At 32.5% G+C, this 17,715-nt stretch overlaps 1 protein-coding gene across 12 annotated transcripts in view; it reads right to left on the bottom strand.

Moving 5' to 3' along the window:
* Liprin-gamma (liprin protein kazrin) overlaps window positions 1-17,715 on the bottom strand; it is a 433,354-nt gene that overhangs the window by 12,830 nt on the left and 402,809 nt on the right. For 11 of the 12 annotated variants that reach the window (XM_074113720.1, XM_074113719.1, XM_074113717.1 and 8 more), the window contains 7 exons: window positions 14,973-15,063; window positions 13,794-13,984; window positions 13,500-13,711; window positions 12,204-12,392; window positions 11,957-12,115; window positions 10,817-10,940; window positions 8,357-8,501 (listed from right to left, as the gene is read on the bottom strand). In XM_074113720.1, the coding sequence (XP_073969821.1) occupies window positions 8,357-8,501; window positions 10,817-10,940; window positions 11,957-12,115; window positions 12,204-12,392; window positions 13,500-13,711; window positions 13,794-13,984; window positions 14,973-15,063 (1,111 nt within the window). Of the gene's footprint in view, window positions 1-405; window positions 5,123-8,356; window positions 8,502-10,816; window positions 10,941-11,956; window positions 12,116-12,203; window positions 12,393-13,499; window positions 13,712-13,793; window positions 13,985-14,972; window positions 15,064-17,715 lie in introns of those variants that run through there. The other variant, XM_074113729.1, reaches the window with a different exon arrangement.

Genomic DNA, 17,715 nt, shown 5'->3' with positions numbered 1-17,715 from the left:
CACTCTCTAATCAACCTCGCACATTATGAATGAAATAATGAAACAGAAATTAGGATAGAATTGAGAAAGATAAAAAAGAGAATCTAAACAGTAATTAAAGTAACATTGAAAACACATGGCTAACTATACACTATTTAAAATAATTTAATATTTAAAAAAAAAAAAACTACTAAAAATAAAACAGAAGGTCGTTAATAACATTAATCATAAAAACAAATAAAATTAGATATAATTTGATTAAAATCGATAGCACAAAAAAATGCAGCACATAATTTTGTTTTAAAAGGTAAAAAAACCTTGCAGTTGTTTCTGTTGTTGTTGAGAGTTGTTGTTTTGTGTGTTTTGAAAAATTAAAATTAAAAATATTCCAAAAATTGATTTTGAAAAAGAAATAACACCTACAACTCACAGTAAATAATCGTTTAATTGTTCCTTTTTATATATATATATATATTTTTTCTTATAATTTTACATATTCTCTTATTTATTTATTTATTGTACATCCCTTTTCTTCTTAAAACAGTGATTAAAAAAAAGAAAAATAAATAATATAGGCTATAAATTTTTATTTTGGCTTTAATTTAATTTTAAGATTATTTTTTTTCTTCTTCAAAACTTTAAGAAAATAATAATAAAAATTGGATAATGTAGATAGGTTACAGAATTTATTTTTTTTAAATATAATTTATTTATTTAAAATTAAAAAAGTAAAAATGCGGGTAAATATCTGTACTAAGTTTTTCACAAAGAGTTGTAAAAAAATAATTTTTTCTTTTCATTTCCTCGATTTCCTTTATACACATTCATTGTCCACTATAATATTTTATTATCATTATTAGAGAATTTAATTTTAATTATTCATAAAAAAAGAAAAATGTATAAGATATTTTGAATTTAATATTAAAGGGGGGGGGGGAATTTATGAAATTAATTAATTTTAATTTTTTTTTAAATTAATTTAAACATTTGAAGTCTATGATTAATCTTATGATCTGCCGATTTATTATTTTATTTTTTAATTATTTGAGCAAACTCATAAATTAGGCTAAATATTTATAATTTATTATTTTTTTTTAAATAAAAAATAGAATTTCATTTATTATTCTTATTTGCTACCTGTGGAAGAAGTTATTTTTGTTTGAACCAAAAAGCTTCGGCACAGGTCTCGAAAGTTTTTGGCAATCTGTTGGTGTTTGGAACTTTTTTTCTATCATTAAATTGCGTTAAGAATATATATATATATATATTTTTTAATTTTATTTTAGTAACTTGAAGGGCTTTAGGAAAATGTGCTAAGGAGTGGGGAGAAGGGTATAGTTTCTTTTCTGAACTGCGGAGAGAAAGGATTTCCAATTCTTTTCATTTGAATCCTCCTTATCTGTGACTGCTTAGACATATCCACCCTTCGAAAGCGTTCTCATGGTGCTCGATTCTCGGTAAAGCTTTGGCTGCTTCAATACAATTTCAACCGGCAGCTCGTTATACGAGTTCAAACAGTGGTGCAATGGATTTGGACTTTCCTGTTCTACATATTTACATCCATCTTGTGCAGATTGATTTCTCTTTCTTAACCACAATCTGTTAAATTGGAACCAATTCCATGGTCCTAGTCTACGCTTACTTGTTCAGGGAGCTTGGTGTCCCCATATAGTTATACCAGCACAGAAACACCCTTGATACTACCACTTTAACGCAATACATACATACATACATACCTGCAGAACTCAAATGTTTTCCATATAAATCAAATTTACACCCTTAAATACTATGTAAAAACACACAGATACTTGGGAAAACCACCTATAGTTCTTTTGGATTTGGTTTTGGAGCTCGTTTTTTATTTTAAAAAAAAGGGATAAACGACAGCATTGTGGTGACCAAATAGATCTATTGTTCCCTTTACTGGGTTAGTTGAGTTCTCTCACCTTGTAATGCAAATCACTTACCTAGGTTCTCTAAAAAAAAAGTTCTAGAAAGAGGGAGAAGGGCATCCAACTAGGAGGACAAACCAGTACCTTGGTTATCCCTCACCACCTTAAATCTCCAAACACCTCCCTACTGCCTCAAAAAATTAAAAGAAAACTTTGTCCTACCTCTTCAACACTTAAGTAAACTATATAGGCTCCCTAGGGTTGCCACCGAAAGAGAGGGGAAACCAGTAACACTATGGAATAACTAGCCGCTGTTGATAATGCACCTTTCCTAACAAGCCCACAAAGATTTTCTGAGCATATCTACTAATGAAAGGAATTTGGTTCCCCTAAGAGAAGTTCTAAACAGGGCTGTGGACCCAACAGATAGGGATACACCTCATATGGTAATCACGTAACCACTTACAATCAAATCTACTATCTATAAAGACAAATTCATCTTAATATTAAGACCAAAAAAAAAAGAAGTTTCATCTTTTCTCCCACTTTTAAAAACCTGAAGATGAGTAAAAAGACACGAAGTTAATTATTTTCCCTACATACCTCAACATATTTCCTTTATTGTGCGCAGTCCTTACATATTAATGTTAAAGAAAAAAAGTAATGACGTAATTCAAATTTCCATTTAAAATTGATATGTCAAAAATGATATGAAAACTAATAAATAAATTTAAAATAAAAATAAATTTAATTTAGAATAAAGAATAATGTTAACATTCATTATTATTCTTGATTACATACGACATAATTTTAATATTATTATTTTAGGTATTTAAATTGTTAATAATTTGAAATATTCTACAACCTATCTACATATGTCCTGTACATGGGCATTACCACTAATAAATTAATATTTTTTATTAATATTTACAATGGCTTTATATATTTATGTTAATGAATTTATAGTTTATATACAGATAAAGCTAAAATACTACAATTAACACTGATTTTCTTTTTTAAATAGTTTTTGATTTTTTTTAAAAAGAAAAACATATAGAGCTTCCTAGTATATATGGTTGCTATACATATAATAGGTATATAAGTTAGATTTTTATTCTAGACAAAAGTATGTAACAAAAAACTAGATGGGTGGATTTTAAGACCTCTTTTTTTTAGAAAAAGTGATAACACCTACAACTTTTGGTTATTAAAACAAAACTTAAATCTTCACCAAAAATTTGACGAAACTGACCTTTTAATGTAGTAAAATAGTTCTGATCTTTAGACAAAAATTAGAAAAATAAATATTAATTTCAAAATCATTAATAAAAAAAAAATTACAAATTCGTAATGCGATCTATGCCTGGGTAACCTGATCTTGGAAATCAATTCCAAATGAGCAGGTTATTTTGTTATAATGCAAAATTTTTGTACAGAAAAGTGAAATTTTAGAGGAGGGTCAATTTTTTCTTTTTGTAGATTCTGCTTAAATATTGTGCCAAATATTCTCTTCGTAGACTCTATACCACATTGTGATTCCAAAACTTTTGCAAATACTTCTCCTATCTTCAGCCTTCTAGCTTTATCCATTTCATCGTTTCAACGTCCTGAACTCATAATTTTTTTTACCCTCATTTACAATCTAAGCTCCCACAGTGGTCAATATTTACAATAGATTTTGATAAGATTTTCTCTCGTACTTTGATTAGAGATTAGAACACAACCAAATACGAGTATTTGGCAACTTCATAGTAGGTAGTTTTGGAGGCTCCGGAAATCCTCCACATCTTACACTGATTTTGTAGTACTTCTTCATGGATTTTGCTCTGTTCTGGCGGGGTCATTTTTGATCTTCCTGTAATATTTTATTGTTGACGCCTATTTTTATTTACTTTTAAACGATTTTGGATTTTCAATAATGGCATAAATCTCCGATTACGATCGATAACGTGTTAAAGCGAATAAGCATTATTATCAGCATGAAGTTCAGGGCCTCAGCATTCTCTAAAAAATTCCTTTTTCCTTTTTAAGCGTATTTCCCAATAGGAAGAACTAATGGGTACAACTACTTGGGGTTAGGCAAAGCCCCAAGTAGGCAAACTCACTTATCGTACATACTTGTTCGTACTAACCAAAGCTCATACGTATAATTCCTTGGATGAAGCTGTCTATTTTTCTTCAGTACACTTGACAGCATCTCTTGGATCATATAAAACTGTCTTTCCTGGCGCTGAAGTCTGTACAGTTCTTTGTGGCTATGCAATTAGAACTGTTAAAAAAAAAAAAAAAAGAACTCAACCTTAAAAGGATTTGCATGCTTCGTAAGCCACTCTTGCAAAGAAGTAGTGTATGCTGACTTCAGGCAATGGTTACCTCTAACTGTCAACTTCCTCTGACAGCCTGGACGATAGAGGGAAATGTAACGTACTTTCCAATTTGATAAAAGATATTTTTCAAGTCTTCATTAGTATTGCTTCTTAACCGATTCCATAAATTCCATACTCGTACCATAAAATTAATATCTTTCAAAAAAGTACCGTGGTTCTAGAAAAATCCCCTCTCCCAAAAATATCAAAAAAAAAAAAATGAAAACGTCTTCACAAATAATTTTACATTTATTTAATTTTTTTTTTTTTCATATAACAACCATATATTGATCTAAACAATCAGAGCACATTAAATTTTTATTATTATTAATAATATTATTAGTTATTTTTATTGTGGCAATTAAAAGAAATAAATAAATAAAGTAAAAATAAAGCCAACCGTAAAATTGTTTTTCATTATTATTTTTTATTTATATAAATCAAAATATATAGAAAAAAAAAATTATATACTCCTAAATTTATTTTCATAGCTTTTCAAATTTTATTTATATATATAAATGCAAAAATTTGTTGGGTTTTGTTTGTTTTTTAGTGTATGTGTAAACCGGGTTGAAACATTTAGCGAAAAATCCAATATGTTAATTTTTAATTCGAAAAATTAATGTATTAGGATGCTATAATACTTCAGAAAACTAAAGTTATTTTTGCAAATTTTTTGAAATTATTAGATTTTAGGGGGGGGGGGGATATCTGTTTTTGGTCTGGTATGTTTTAATTAATTAGTATTATTTTTTTTTAAAAAATTATTATTTTTAAATTCATTGTGAATAATTTAGATAATGATTTAGAGAGCAATGATTTAAAAAATAATTGGCTAATCTTGCTGGCTACCTTGATGTTCAAAGATTGGCAAGAAGCTCGTGTCTGCAATCCCATAAAAAGAGAGAAGAAAAAAAAAACAAAACAAAAACTATAAATAATTTGTCACAATTAAAATAATTATTTTTTTTTTTTTACCGTTTATAAAAGTTTTTGCACCTAAGAATTTATTTAATTTATTCTAATAATTTTTAATTATTTATTTATCTATTAAAGGTTAAGAATAAAGAAATAAATACTCAAGATTTTTTTTTCGCAAAGATTTTATTTTTTGGCATAAATTTTGTTTTAAAGTCATTAATCTTAATTTTTGTTTTCTTAAGACCCTATTAATAAATAATTATAAAAAAAAGGAAAAGATATTTTTGGAAATGAAACATTGCTTAATGGAAAATATGTACACCGCTAAAGAAATACAGGGCGATTGGCTTTCGTTTTTATTACAGTAGGCTTTAAGAGAAGTATAATACTTTATTTGTTGAATAAAAATGGGGAAATAATGTACAGATTACTTGAATAAATAATATTTCATCCGCAAAACCGGTGAAGAGGAAAAATTAACTTCAAGGCTCGCCCGGGTTTTTACTTAATAATTTTGTTACCGGCTTACTATTTAGGAGGTGTGTTCAAAAAGTAACGGGAATTTTTAAATTTCGCGGGTTTGGAGAGTCTGATTGTAAATTTTTTTTTTTTATTATGTTGGTACACATGCCCCTGAAGTACGATAAAATTTTCAGTAATATTCATTGTTTACTTCTTAAGTGGCAGCCGTTAAGGTTAGACGTGTTTTTCGAGCTTGGCGATTTTTGTTTGTTAAAAAAAATGGATCAAAGAATTTGTATTAAATTTTGCGTAAAAAATGTAATAAAGTGTGTGAAATGTTAATAAAGGCATATGGTGAGTCTGCTATGAGTAAAACAAGGATTTACGAGTGGTATAAGCGTTTCCAAGATGGCCGCGAAAACGTTGAAGATGACGAACGACCTGGACGTCCAAGCAACATCAACAACCGATGAAAACGTGAAAAAAGTGAAAGAAATGGTTATGAACGATCGCCGAATCACAATCAGAGAAGTCGCTGATGATGTTGCCATATCAATTGGCTCATGCCATGAAATTTTTTCGGATGTTTTGGGCAGCAAAATTTGTTCCAAAATTGTTGAATTTCGAACAAAAACAGCGGAGAATGGAAGTTGCTCAAGAGTCACTCAATGAAGTCGACAACGATGCAGATCTACTGAAACGTGTTATAACAGGTGACGAAACATGGATATGATGTCGAAACTAAGGCTCAATCGTCCCAGTGGAGGCATTCTGGATCGCCAAGACCGAAAAAGGCTCGACAAGTGCGGTCGAATGTGAAGGTTATGCTCACTGTGTTCTTCGATTTTAATGGCATAGTGCATCATGAATTCTTGCCACAAGGTCAAACAATCAATAAGGAGTACTACCTACAAGTTCAACGCCGTTTGCGTGAAGCAATCCGAAAAAAAACGCCCGGATTTGTGGCAAAACAATTCATGGATTTTGCACCACGATAATGCACCTGCTCACACTTCATTGCTTGTTCGTGAATGTTGGCCAAAAACAAAACTTTAACGATGCCCCAGCCTCCATATTCGCCAGACATGGCTCCATGTGACTTTTTTCTATTTCCAAACATAAAGAGAACATTAAAAGGCCGTCGTTTTACAAGCATAGATGACATTAAAAGCGAATCGCTGAAAGAGCTGAAAGCTATCACAAAGATCGAGTTTCAGAAGTGTTTCGAGGATTGGAAAAAGCGCTGGCACAAGTGAATTGTATGCGAAGGGGACTACTTTGAAGGCGACAATATTAATGTAGATGAATAAATAAATATTTTTTTCAAAAAACGTAAATTCCCGTTACTTTTTGAACACACCTCGTAGAGACAAACATTTAAAACTGGGCTGTTCCCCAACGCTTTTTCAATGACTCTCCGTTCTTTACAACAGCTAAGATCTTACCCATTAGTTTTTTTGTTTTTTTACGATATACTTTCTGCCTGTTACTTAGGGGGTACCAAAGAGCTCTCAGAGCACAGGCTAGCGAAACAGGGCTGTGAGAAGTCATTGCTCTTCTCTTCAAGACAAAGTCTCTGCTCAGGTGATCTAATTAAATCGTACACAAAACTATAGACTAATCTGGTTGACAGACTCTACAGTTCTCTGGTCTTTCTTACACAGTCCCCAAGCAATTAAACTCATACTTTTTTTTGATTCCTGGAGATTCCTTTCAATGTTCGTTTTGCTTCCTTCAAAGTCATTGAAACGCTGAATAGACGCACACAAGGTGGTTTAACTTATGAACTGGCTACGCTGGTTCATGACCAGTAACGTTTCCACTACCTTAAAAACCATAATTGGGGCCTCCTCAAACAAGGAATAAGATGGTTTTAAAAGTTGCCAGGATGTTACTAGCTATCCCATTAATTCAATCAGAAATATTTATTAAGCTCTAAACATTGTTTAAACGGCAGGAATTGATATGATGAAAGATCTCATGTGGGTTCTCTTTTATGGATCTTTAAACTTTCAAGCAGCGATCTCAGTCTTAATAACCAAAAATACTCATTACAGTACTGATATTTACTGTATCTGGGCTTAGCAGTTTGCAGCAAACACACACATACACTTTACAGATGAAATTGTACTACTAATACTGACACCACGGGGTGCCTTAAAACTGATTTATTTCAAGACCAGAAGAGCCCCCGAAATTCAGCTTGACTCAGAAATAGTTTCTCACCTAGAGGAATGTTCAATTCTTTTTCCTCTCAATTTTCAAAGCAAATAGTTATATAATAGTCCCCACTAAAACCTCTGTGAACATTTTAAGCCAGACACCCTGTACAAAATTAACAATTTTTTTTTACTTTTTAATTAAGTCATTACAGAATTAGATGCCATATCATGAAAATTTTGTAATGACAGTTATTATTATAGTAATAATTATTCAAAAATTAAAATAATCAACTTACAAAATAAAAAAAAGTTTAAATTACTTTTCCAAAAAATTACCAAACTGAAGCGAAATTCCACCACCACAAAAAACTTCTTCAATATTCAACAAAATATTTAAAAAAAAAGAAAAGAAAATTAAAGTAATTTAAAAAAAAAAATCAAATACATAAGCTAAAATTTAAAATAAAATAATCAAATAATGTTCCAAAAAATAAAACTCAAAAATTAAAAAAGTAAAGAATGGAAACCAAATTAAGTATGAATATATTTATTTAAAAAAATTTAAGATATGTACCTTGCTGGTAAAACCAACGCTTCCAATTCTGCAGCAAGATGTCTTCGTATCATATTTCTGGATGGTGGAATGCCGAGAGCTGTTGCCATGGTATCACCATTCAATGACGGCTCCAAAACTACTAACGCGCCGTGCACGCCAGAATCTAGAGTTTTGTAGAATTTTTTAAAATGAAAATAAATAAATAGGTATATGAAAATCTAATTATACTTTACGAGGGTCGTTTGAAAAGTCCGTGCAAAAATAAAAACTACTTAATTATTTGGGGTAAACCTTTTTTATTTTTCAACATAGTCTCCTTTTAGGCTTATACACTTCGTCCAACGCTGCTCTAGTTTGTTGCTCCCTTCCGAATAATAGGATTTGTCCAAGTCTGAAAAATAGCCATTCGTTTCTGCAATCACCTCCTCGTTTGAATAAAATCTTTTTCCCGCCAGCCATTTCTTCATATTGGGGAACAAATAGTAGTCCGAGGGAGCCAAGTCTGGAGAATAGGGGGGATGTGAAACGAGTTGGAACCCTATTTCCATTAATTTTGCGACCACAACTGCTGAGGTGTGAGCTGGTGCGTTGTCGTGATGGAAAAGGACTTTTTTGTGGGCCAATCGTGGGCGTTTTTCTTGCAGCTCGGTTTTCAAACGGTCCAATAACGATGAATAATATGCACCTGTAATAGTTTTACCCTTTTCCAGATAGTCGATGAGGATTATTCCTTGCGAATCCCAAAAGACAGTCGCCATAATCTTTCCGGCCGAAGGAAAGGTCTTCGCCTTTTTTGGCGCAGATTCCCCCTTGGTAACCCATTGTTTAGATTGTTCTTTGGTCTCAGGAGTGTAGTGATGTATCCATGTTTCATCCACAGTGACGAAACGACGCTTAAAGTCCTGCGGATTCTTCTGGAACAGCTGCAAACCGTCCTTGCAACACTTCACACGATTTCGTTTTTGGTCAAGCGTGAGCAATCGCGGCACCCATCTTGCGGATAGCTTTGTCATGTCCAAATGTTGATGCAAAATATTATGTACCCGTTCATTCGAGATGCCCTCAGCACTAGCAATCTCACGCACCTTCACTCTTCTGTCATCCATCACCATATCATGGATTTTATCAATAATTTCTGGAGTAGTAACCTCAACAGGGCGTCCAGAACGTTCAACGTCACTTGTGCCCATATGGCCACTCCGAAAATTTTGAAACCACTTATAAACTGTTCTAATCGAAGGTGCAGAGTCACCATAATGTTTATCAAGCTTCTCTTTAGTCTCCTGAGGCGTTTTGCCTTTCATAAAGTAGTGTTTAATCAACACACGAAATTCTTTTTCGTCCATTTTTTGAAAATCACTCGACTTCCTCGATTCAAACGAATGCCAAACACAAAGAAATAGACCGATCTGGCTGAAACTAAACCTGTTCTTCCAAGAGATGCTACTAACTAAACATAACCTCGATACGCGCCAGTGGTGCTATCTCTCTGACTTTGCACGGACTTTTCAAACGACCCTCGTATGCTAATATGAACAAACATTCAAGATGCTATAAATGAACAGCTTTCCTTTACTGTGCCGAAAAATTTTCATTCGCCTAGTTTTAAATATGAATTTTCATGAGTACAATAATTTTTTCAGATGACGTTGGTTACATTGTAAAAAAAATTCAAAAATCAATGTAACTTCTTTACACATTTAGAGAAAACTTCGCTTTTAATTAGTTTTTTTAGTTATAAGACTCCTCTTAACCAACTAACTTTAATAAAAAGTAAATGTTTGAAAAATATTAAAACCTGTTTTTGTAAATTTATGATTCCCAAGTAATCTCTTAAAATGTCTAAATTCAATTTTTGTTCATTTTTTCAGGTTGTGCGGGAGTGTTAACATTTCGGGTGTGTTTGCAAACTTCGGGATTGGTTTCTCTTTAAATAGTGCGTACACAAAATAAGTAATATCGGCAGTTCGACCAAAAAAACAGTGTATTACACCGTCCTTTTTTGCGTTAAGTGTCTTGTGTTTGGCAATGAAAATCACCGGAAATCTAGCAGAGTGTGGTTTCCAGATTGTAGCAAAAGGTAAGCTGAATTTTTCTGATCAACAAGAGTTATTTCCTGTTCAGCTTTTACTTTCAGCTATTCTGGACTCAATGGTCTTTAGGACAAGTAAAGCAATAGCTTTCCATTTCCTACATTCGGCGACATCAGAGTTCGGGGGCGGCTTAGGGAATTCTCTGATATTCAAATTCCTCCTTGATGGCGTCCCACAAGGAAGCAAGGTCTAGCATTACCATTCATCCTGAACCCTGATCACAATCTACGTTATAGGCAATACGGCCATATTATCTGCGAATCTCAGATATACGATAACTTCCTCATACATTCAAGAACACCTCACCTCATCTCCTGGACTTTACCCGATTTACTGTTCTTACTATACTACATAATAAACATAACATACACTAAATTATATTCACCTTTTAGATTGTCTGCGTATTCTCCAAGATCAATATTTCTCGCCCATCGTATAAACCTTTGGTTGGTCCAGACTAATGGATCAGCATCCACATTTTCACACTGATGCCTTCGTACAGCTAACGCCTGAAAATGATTTATTAGCACATTTTTAATTTTATTTAAGGGAAATTCTAGAGTTGCTGTTTGTTTTTAGGGTACAACTGAAAAATATTTAGCTTTTTTAAGACAAGGGGGTGTAGAGCACTGCGTTAAAATAGGACTATTGTTTTCACTTAACCGACTTGTTAGATCTGGTAACCATTCACTAGATACCCAGGTATGCCCTAATTGACCTATACATGGATATCTCATCAAAGTTGGATTTCGATGTTCCTCTATAGCCAGCCTAAGTTTCTTCCTATGCATAGGGTGTTGTACACCAAATCCTACTTCAGAATAGACATCTCAATCCGTTGCACTTTTTAAAGTATGTTTTCTTGCAACAAATCCTAGAATCTAGTAAGGTCCTCTTAGAAATGCTAGAATCGAAGTTATATTTTCATCTATAAAGTGGTACTTGGTATTCAGAATCATAAACGTTTATCTAAATCGCAGTTCAGGAAACGTACTACTTCAGACCTTCAATTCCACACAGTACTATCACTTTTAAGCCAAAATCTTCTCCATCTCTTCATTATTTAGGTCTCCGTTATATCTGTCTTGCTAATTAACTGAAGGGTTCTGATCCTATGACGGGAGTTCCTTTGTCTTTCTCGTTAGAATGGCGGCCACTCACTAATTATCTCATATTAATCTTCCCTAGGGAACATTAAAATCAACCAAGGCAATTCTCATATCGTTTACTAACTTCTGCTCAATACTTTAATGGCGATCAAGACAGTTCAGAATTTACTTTAATTTAAACAAAGTTGTTTTGGTTATTTGTTTTTTCAAATAGAAGCTCTCCTAAAGTCTGTAAATGCTTAGTCTAAAGACAAACCCTTAAGCCCAGTTACTTCGGGAGCCCTTAACTCATTTTGGTGCATAAATATGGGCGTGTTATTTAAATAAAAGAATTGCCTAATATTGCTTCTACAATCTGGCACCTCTAATAATAATTCCTTAATAAATTTAACAATAATTTTTAGATATTATTTTACCTGTCTATCGTACTTCATCATTCTTAACAGATGAATACCATGCACTATTGAAGCTTGATGAAATTTACGAGTGACTCCAAGATATTTTTCCAATTCTTTTTTACTTAAATGATCTAACATTCTAGCGTCGACCAAATTTGTAGCAAAATTTTCTGAATACTAAAACAGAATAAACAAAAATTATAATAATCTCTTTTTCTTATCTTCTATACAATTATGTCATTTTTTTTCTTCTTGAAATTCTCACCTGCGGCAATCCTAGATCTGGTAACCATTCACTAGATACCCAGGTATGCCCTAATTGACCTATACATGGATATCTCATCAAACTTGGATTTCGATGTTCCTCTATAGCCAGCCTAAGTTTCTTCCTATGCATAGGGTGTTGTACACCAAGTCCTACTTCAAGTTCTACATCACTAAGCTCCAGTAATACCTGTTGATGTTTTTAAGAATAATTAAATTTTTAACAGTAATTTCTAGCAAACTTTTATCAGTCATGGTTGTTATAGTATTCATTAGGGATTAACAGAAATGGATTCATTTTGCTTATGCATTGCTTGAGCCTCAAGTTTCGAAAAACTGCGGGTATGTCCGTAATCCTTATTTGGGGAGGGAGTATTTCTCGTGAAATGTTTTCCCTTGGAAAAATAATACAATATGTATTTTCTATGAACCTTAACAGTTACGGTATGTGAAACATTTATCTATCTATCTCTTCTTACCACCATCGTAATTAACCCCTTAATGTGCACGCTCGAGTTAACTCGAGCGCGCTAAACTGGCCAAACTGTGCACACTCGAGATAATTCGAGCGGCGTTGTTCTTTATGCTGCTATAATTTTTCACACTCGAATATAATCGAGAATTGAAAATAACAATGTGAAAACAAAGAAAAACAATCGTTTTATTGATATTTATCAAAAAAACTGTGCATTAAGGGGTTAAAATACCGAGCAAATATTTGGAATATTTTAAAATTTAAATTTTCTCCGTTTTGAGGGTCTCCTGAGGCCGAAAAAGTGGATTTTACAAAACTTTCGAATGTTTATATTCACCGTAACTCAAAAATGAAAAATCACAGAAAGTCCAAATTTGATAGGTGCTAACAGAGGATGCCACAATAAGGTTTTAGTCGAAATCGATCAACCGGATGTACCCCTTTACTGAATAGAGTTTCGAGTTTTTTTTTAAAAAAGATTTTTCTTAAAAATTGTTCTCTTTAAACTCACTGTGCTGATTTCTCTTACGTTTTTATTTCTCTTATTCTGTTTTGATTTCTGATTTCTCTTATCAGTTTTCCGCCTTTCAATCTTTTCTCGCAAAAGGCTTCTTTGTGTTATTGCGAACACATAAATCTACAACTTTTACTGGAAACATTTTTCATGGGAATTCTATAAAACGTTCTTCTCTAAGAAAGGGGTGGGCAGATTCTTTCGAAGTGATAAGAAATAAATATGACTTAAACTTCCTGAGTTGGAACTTCGAGAACAGAAGCAAGAGAAAGTGGTATGAGTGTGAAAACCAGATTCTTGTTTACTACCTTTCCTGATTTAATATTCTGAGCACATTTTGGTCCATATTGTGGCATGCCGAGAGCTATTTCCAGCCAAGCCAATACGGTCGGAGCTCTCCAACGTTCCATTGGTATGGCGCTGGCTTCGCGTAGAAGACGTAATTTTTCCGCATAACCTTCCTCAGTCAATGGTGACCAGCTACGATTGCACGCATCGCTGGGTATTTCTGCAACTGTTTCTGTAAAATTAAAGTAGGTTTACTAGTCATAATTTAAAAAGTTGTGAATTATCATCACAAAATGGATATTTTGTTGTTTTACCCTCTTGAGGATTCGAATTCGGGTGTTTCTTGTGCCGACTTCTGGCAAACACTCGACTAATACTCCCCCAAGTACTGCCTCCAGTACGACCTGTTGTGGCACTGGAAGGAGCGCTACCACCACTTCCTCTTAATTTACCACGTCTTAACGGTTCCACCTCTATTTGTGGAGAGCTTAACTGTTCTACAGATCTGAAACAAAAACTTAGTGATTTAGTCTCTAAAGTACAGAGACTGCTTTAATTGAATAAATCTTAGATCCAACTAATCTAATGTAATAGATCAAAAGTCAAACGTGGGTGCAATTATGGAATATTTCATAAATAGAACGAAATTTCTGTATATTCTATTATATTTTGGGATTTGGGCTAACCTAGGAAAAAAAAAATGCACTTAGCTGATAAGCATTTACGTCTTATGTGCCCGAATTCGTTCAAATAGGCCCAGAACGATTCTAAATGCCAGGATTGAGGCAAGAAAGATTTATCAATTCCAAAGGAAGATAAAAAACCTTCATTTTTCCGGGCACAGATCCTACAGTTAAAGAACAAGCTCGGCAATAATGCAGTAGACGGTTCCCAAAAGGAGGCAATGCTTTCCTACAATCAAACCAGTGATCTGTGCACCACAACAGATCAATATTAAGGTCCTGGGCTAATTTTATTACTTTCTTTTATGTTTTTCCTCGGAAGTGAACGGATATTCTTCAGTTTTGAATACCCAAAGTCTTGGCGTTGCTTATTCGGAAAGACTAACCTGTTTCCAATTTTCCTGCTTAGAGAATCATTTAGTTTCCACAATATCCACAACAGTGCCAGAAAATGTAAGCTGGCATCAGGAAATTCTAGAAAAAAAAAACCTTACGGGATGTTTGTTCGTTCAATAGCTAACAGACACTGAAGGCCTTCGTGTTAATTGGGAATTAATTCCCTGATACCAAGGAATCGGGAATCAACAATCCTCTGAGATATTGTCTCCCCCGTAAGGCACTTCAAAAATTAACAATAACATTGCCTTAACTTTCCTGAAGGATCATTCAAGGCGAAGTAATCCACTAGGTCTCATCAAAATTATTACAACTATTTTAATATTGTTTTTATATTTATCATAAAAGGGGAAATAACAACCATTGCATTTCCCAGCTAGCCCTTTTTTAAATAACGCTCAAACAATTACTTACCTAGATAATGTAGAATTATCCAAGGATCTTGAAAAAGAATGTGCATTTAAAGGAGACAAAGAAGGGCTGCTACTTTCTTTTGGTGTAGTTACTGGAAAAATAAGAAAATTTATAATTCATTTTTTTTTAAAACATAAAATTTATTAAAGTTAAACGGAAAAACTACAGTAATAAATTGAAAAATAATGTGGGACATGAAAATAACCAATAAAACGAAAAGAATAAATAATTGAAAATTTGTTTAAACTAAAAATATTCTAGTTTAAAATGATTCGACCAATGAACCATTAAGAAACTAACAGCATTAATTTTAGTTTTATAAAAGGATTGTCTAAAAATAAGTTGACCATTCTAAAAATTTATAACTTTCTATTCTAATTGCTAAAAATGGAAAAAATAAAATAAAAACTAATTTTAATTTCTTTTAAACCAATTCAGTCAAGCGAATCAGTTTGATGTTTTACAGTTTTTAGTTTGAAGTCTTTGGAGCTTTTTGTGATCTCTTTTGGTCAGAATTTGATTCCAAATATAACTTTAAACATGAATAATCAAAATAAAATTCACATCTTTTAAGTTTTTTGGACATTAATCCTACCTTAAGACGTTTCCGAAGCATTGCAAATTTACATTTTACATCCGTGTATCCTCGTATACTCCTGGTTGAAGAAGAAGTACTTTGTCCACGGCCATCTTTGTTCAAACATTGAAAAATTTCTTTTTTTCGAAGTTTCATCGTTTTATGCTACTTCATTTTCCACTTCAAGCTTAAGTGTGTCTAGGTTTCTAAACTTTAAACAGATTAGAGCGACTTAATTCTATCAATGGAAGCCTCCACCTTTCTATTGATTGAATCAGCAGGTGATATTGCTTCAAGTATCACTTGAAGTGTGGAAATCTGGAAGCGTTTTCAGTAAATCTTCTTTAAATGTATGTTATTCTCGTAACTCATCTGGGGCAAACCAGGAGAGAGTTCCTTTCTAGTAGTGTTCTTTCTTCTCTTCTTGAATTCTGGTTTCAACTTTCTGAAGAGGATACGATGCCTTTCCTTGACAGAGTGTGATCAATCATTTACCATCTTCCACTTAACATAAGTTGTTGGTCACTGTAGTTTTTACCAGGGTCGTTCTGCTATGATATTTCCATTTTTTTCTTTTTTTGAACTGATACACATCAATAGTAGAGTTGAAATGGCATTTTACAATCCCCACTTTTGTAGTTTTCTACAAGAACTAGTAAAGATGGACAACTTACTTGAATTTCTTCCTGGACGTTGGAAGGCTTCACGGTACTGAAGAAGGTTATGAACAATAACCAATAACCTACAAAGGTTTTTTTTTCATTGTAGAATCTTTTCCTTTTTTAAAAAAGGATATTCACAACCGGAGTGCTTCTCCCAGATTTCTACTCAACACTATTCAACAAAAACTGTTTTTTTCCCATTAAACAATTTCACATCAAAACCTCTAGAATGTCTTCCAAATCTTTATCCAGGTTCTTTCTAGTCACAGCTAGTCGTGGTAATGTGGAGTTTGTCATCCGTTAAAAGTTGATGTAAATATTTTCATCTGTTTGGAGTATGCTTCTTCAGAGGTACTTTTTTGTTTTGTTTAATCTTTTGTCTTATCAATTACTCCAACCCTAACATCCTCATTTCTATGTTAAATTTTTGTTCCATTATACAATATCTAGTCCCATTTTCACCATTATAAAAGTGGTAATACATGCCAGCTGTTTTGTCCTAAATTGCTCCATATTTTTTCACTTTGTTTTTTTGTAAATGAAAAATCTTTCTCAACTGAAGATCCCAAGAATAGCAAGAATGTCCAATCTTTTCTGATGTCTGTCTCGATCCCAGTTATTATTGTAGATATACTCCGTTTTTTTTTTTATCTTCAAACCTTATTTAAGAACTCTATTCTTTTTACCAAGATATTCATGGCCCTTCATATTTTGTGCTACATGTTTTTTTGAAATTGCAAAGTTGCACTTAATGACATTTTTGACGTTTGCAAAGAAAATTTAAACAAAAAAGCCACTTTAAAATAGATTTGGTAGAACATACAACATTCTTAAATTAATCCTTTACTTGCCACAAAAAAAAGAAGTTTAATCTTCGAAATCCCACGAGCACCAATATTCATAAAATTTCTTAAAACTTAAAACTAAATGAACAACAAATATCGAAAACCAGAATAACGACAAACAGTACTTTTGAGGTTAGATGCTGTATACAGTATGTTGGACTCAAAATTATAAGCTTGAATTTTTATCAGCTGTCTTTTAACTTGTGCTCAAGATTTGCCTATTTTTTAATATCTGTTGCTAGGGGGGAGGGAATTAAATTAAATTAAATCTATTTTAAACTAATTTTGCCTATGGATAAAATAATTAAAAATAAAAATACTTAAAAAAAGATTATTATCATGTCTCGCATTAGAGTTGTTTTTAACTTTTCATGCAAAAAATTTCCAGTTAACAAGGTTATGAGATTTTTTCATGCAGAGTAAAATAAAAAAAAGTGCATATAATAATAAAATGATCCATGCTAAAATATGGTAACTTTTTAAAATTATAATTTTTTTTTTTTTTTTTTGAAAAGCAGGGAAATTATTTATCTTTCTCTAAATTTTGGGATAATATCTCTAATAAGTAGGATAAATTTTGAGAATTACTGTTTTCTATTAAACAGAATTTTGGTGGGAAAAAAAATATTGCAAGTTTTATAATAATTTCGAAAGTCGTT

This window comes from Rhodnius prolixus, unplaced genomic scaffold, assembly GCF_049639745.1.
Source record: "Rhodnius prolixus isolate KJV_2025 unplaced genomic scaffold, Rpr scaffold_7, whole genome shotgun sequence".
Lineage (NCBI taxonomy): Eukaryota > Metazoa > Arthropoda > Insecta > Hemiptera > Reduviidae > Rhodnius > Rhodnius prolixus.
This window is presented reverse-complemented; position numbering and strand designations above follow the sequence as displayed.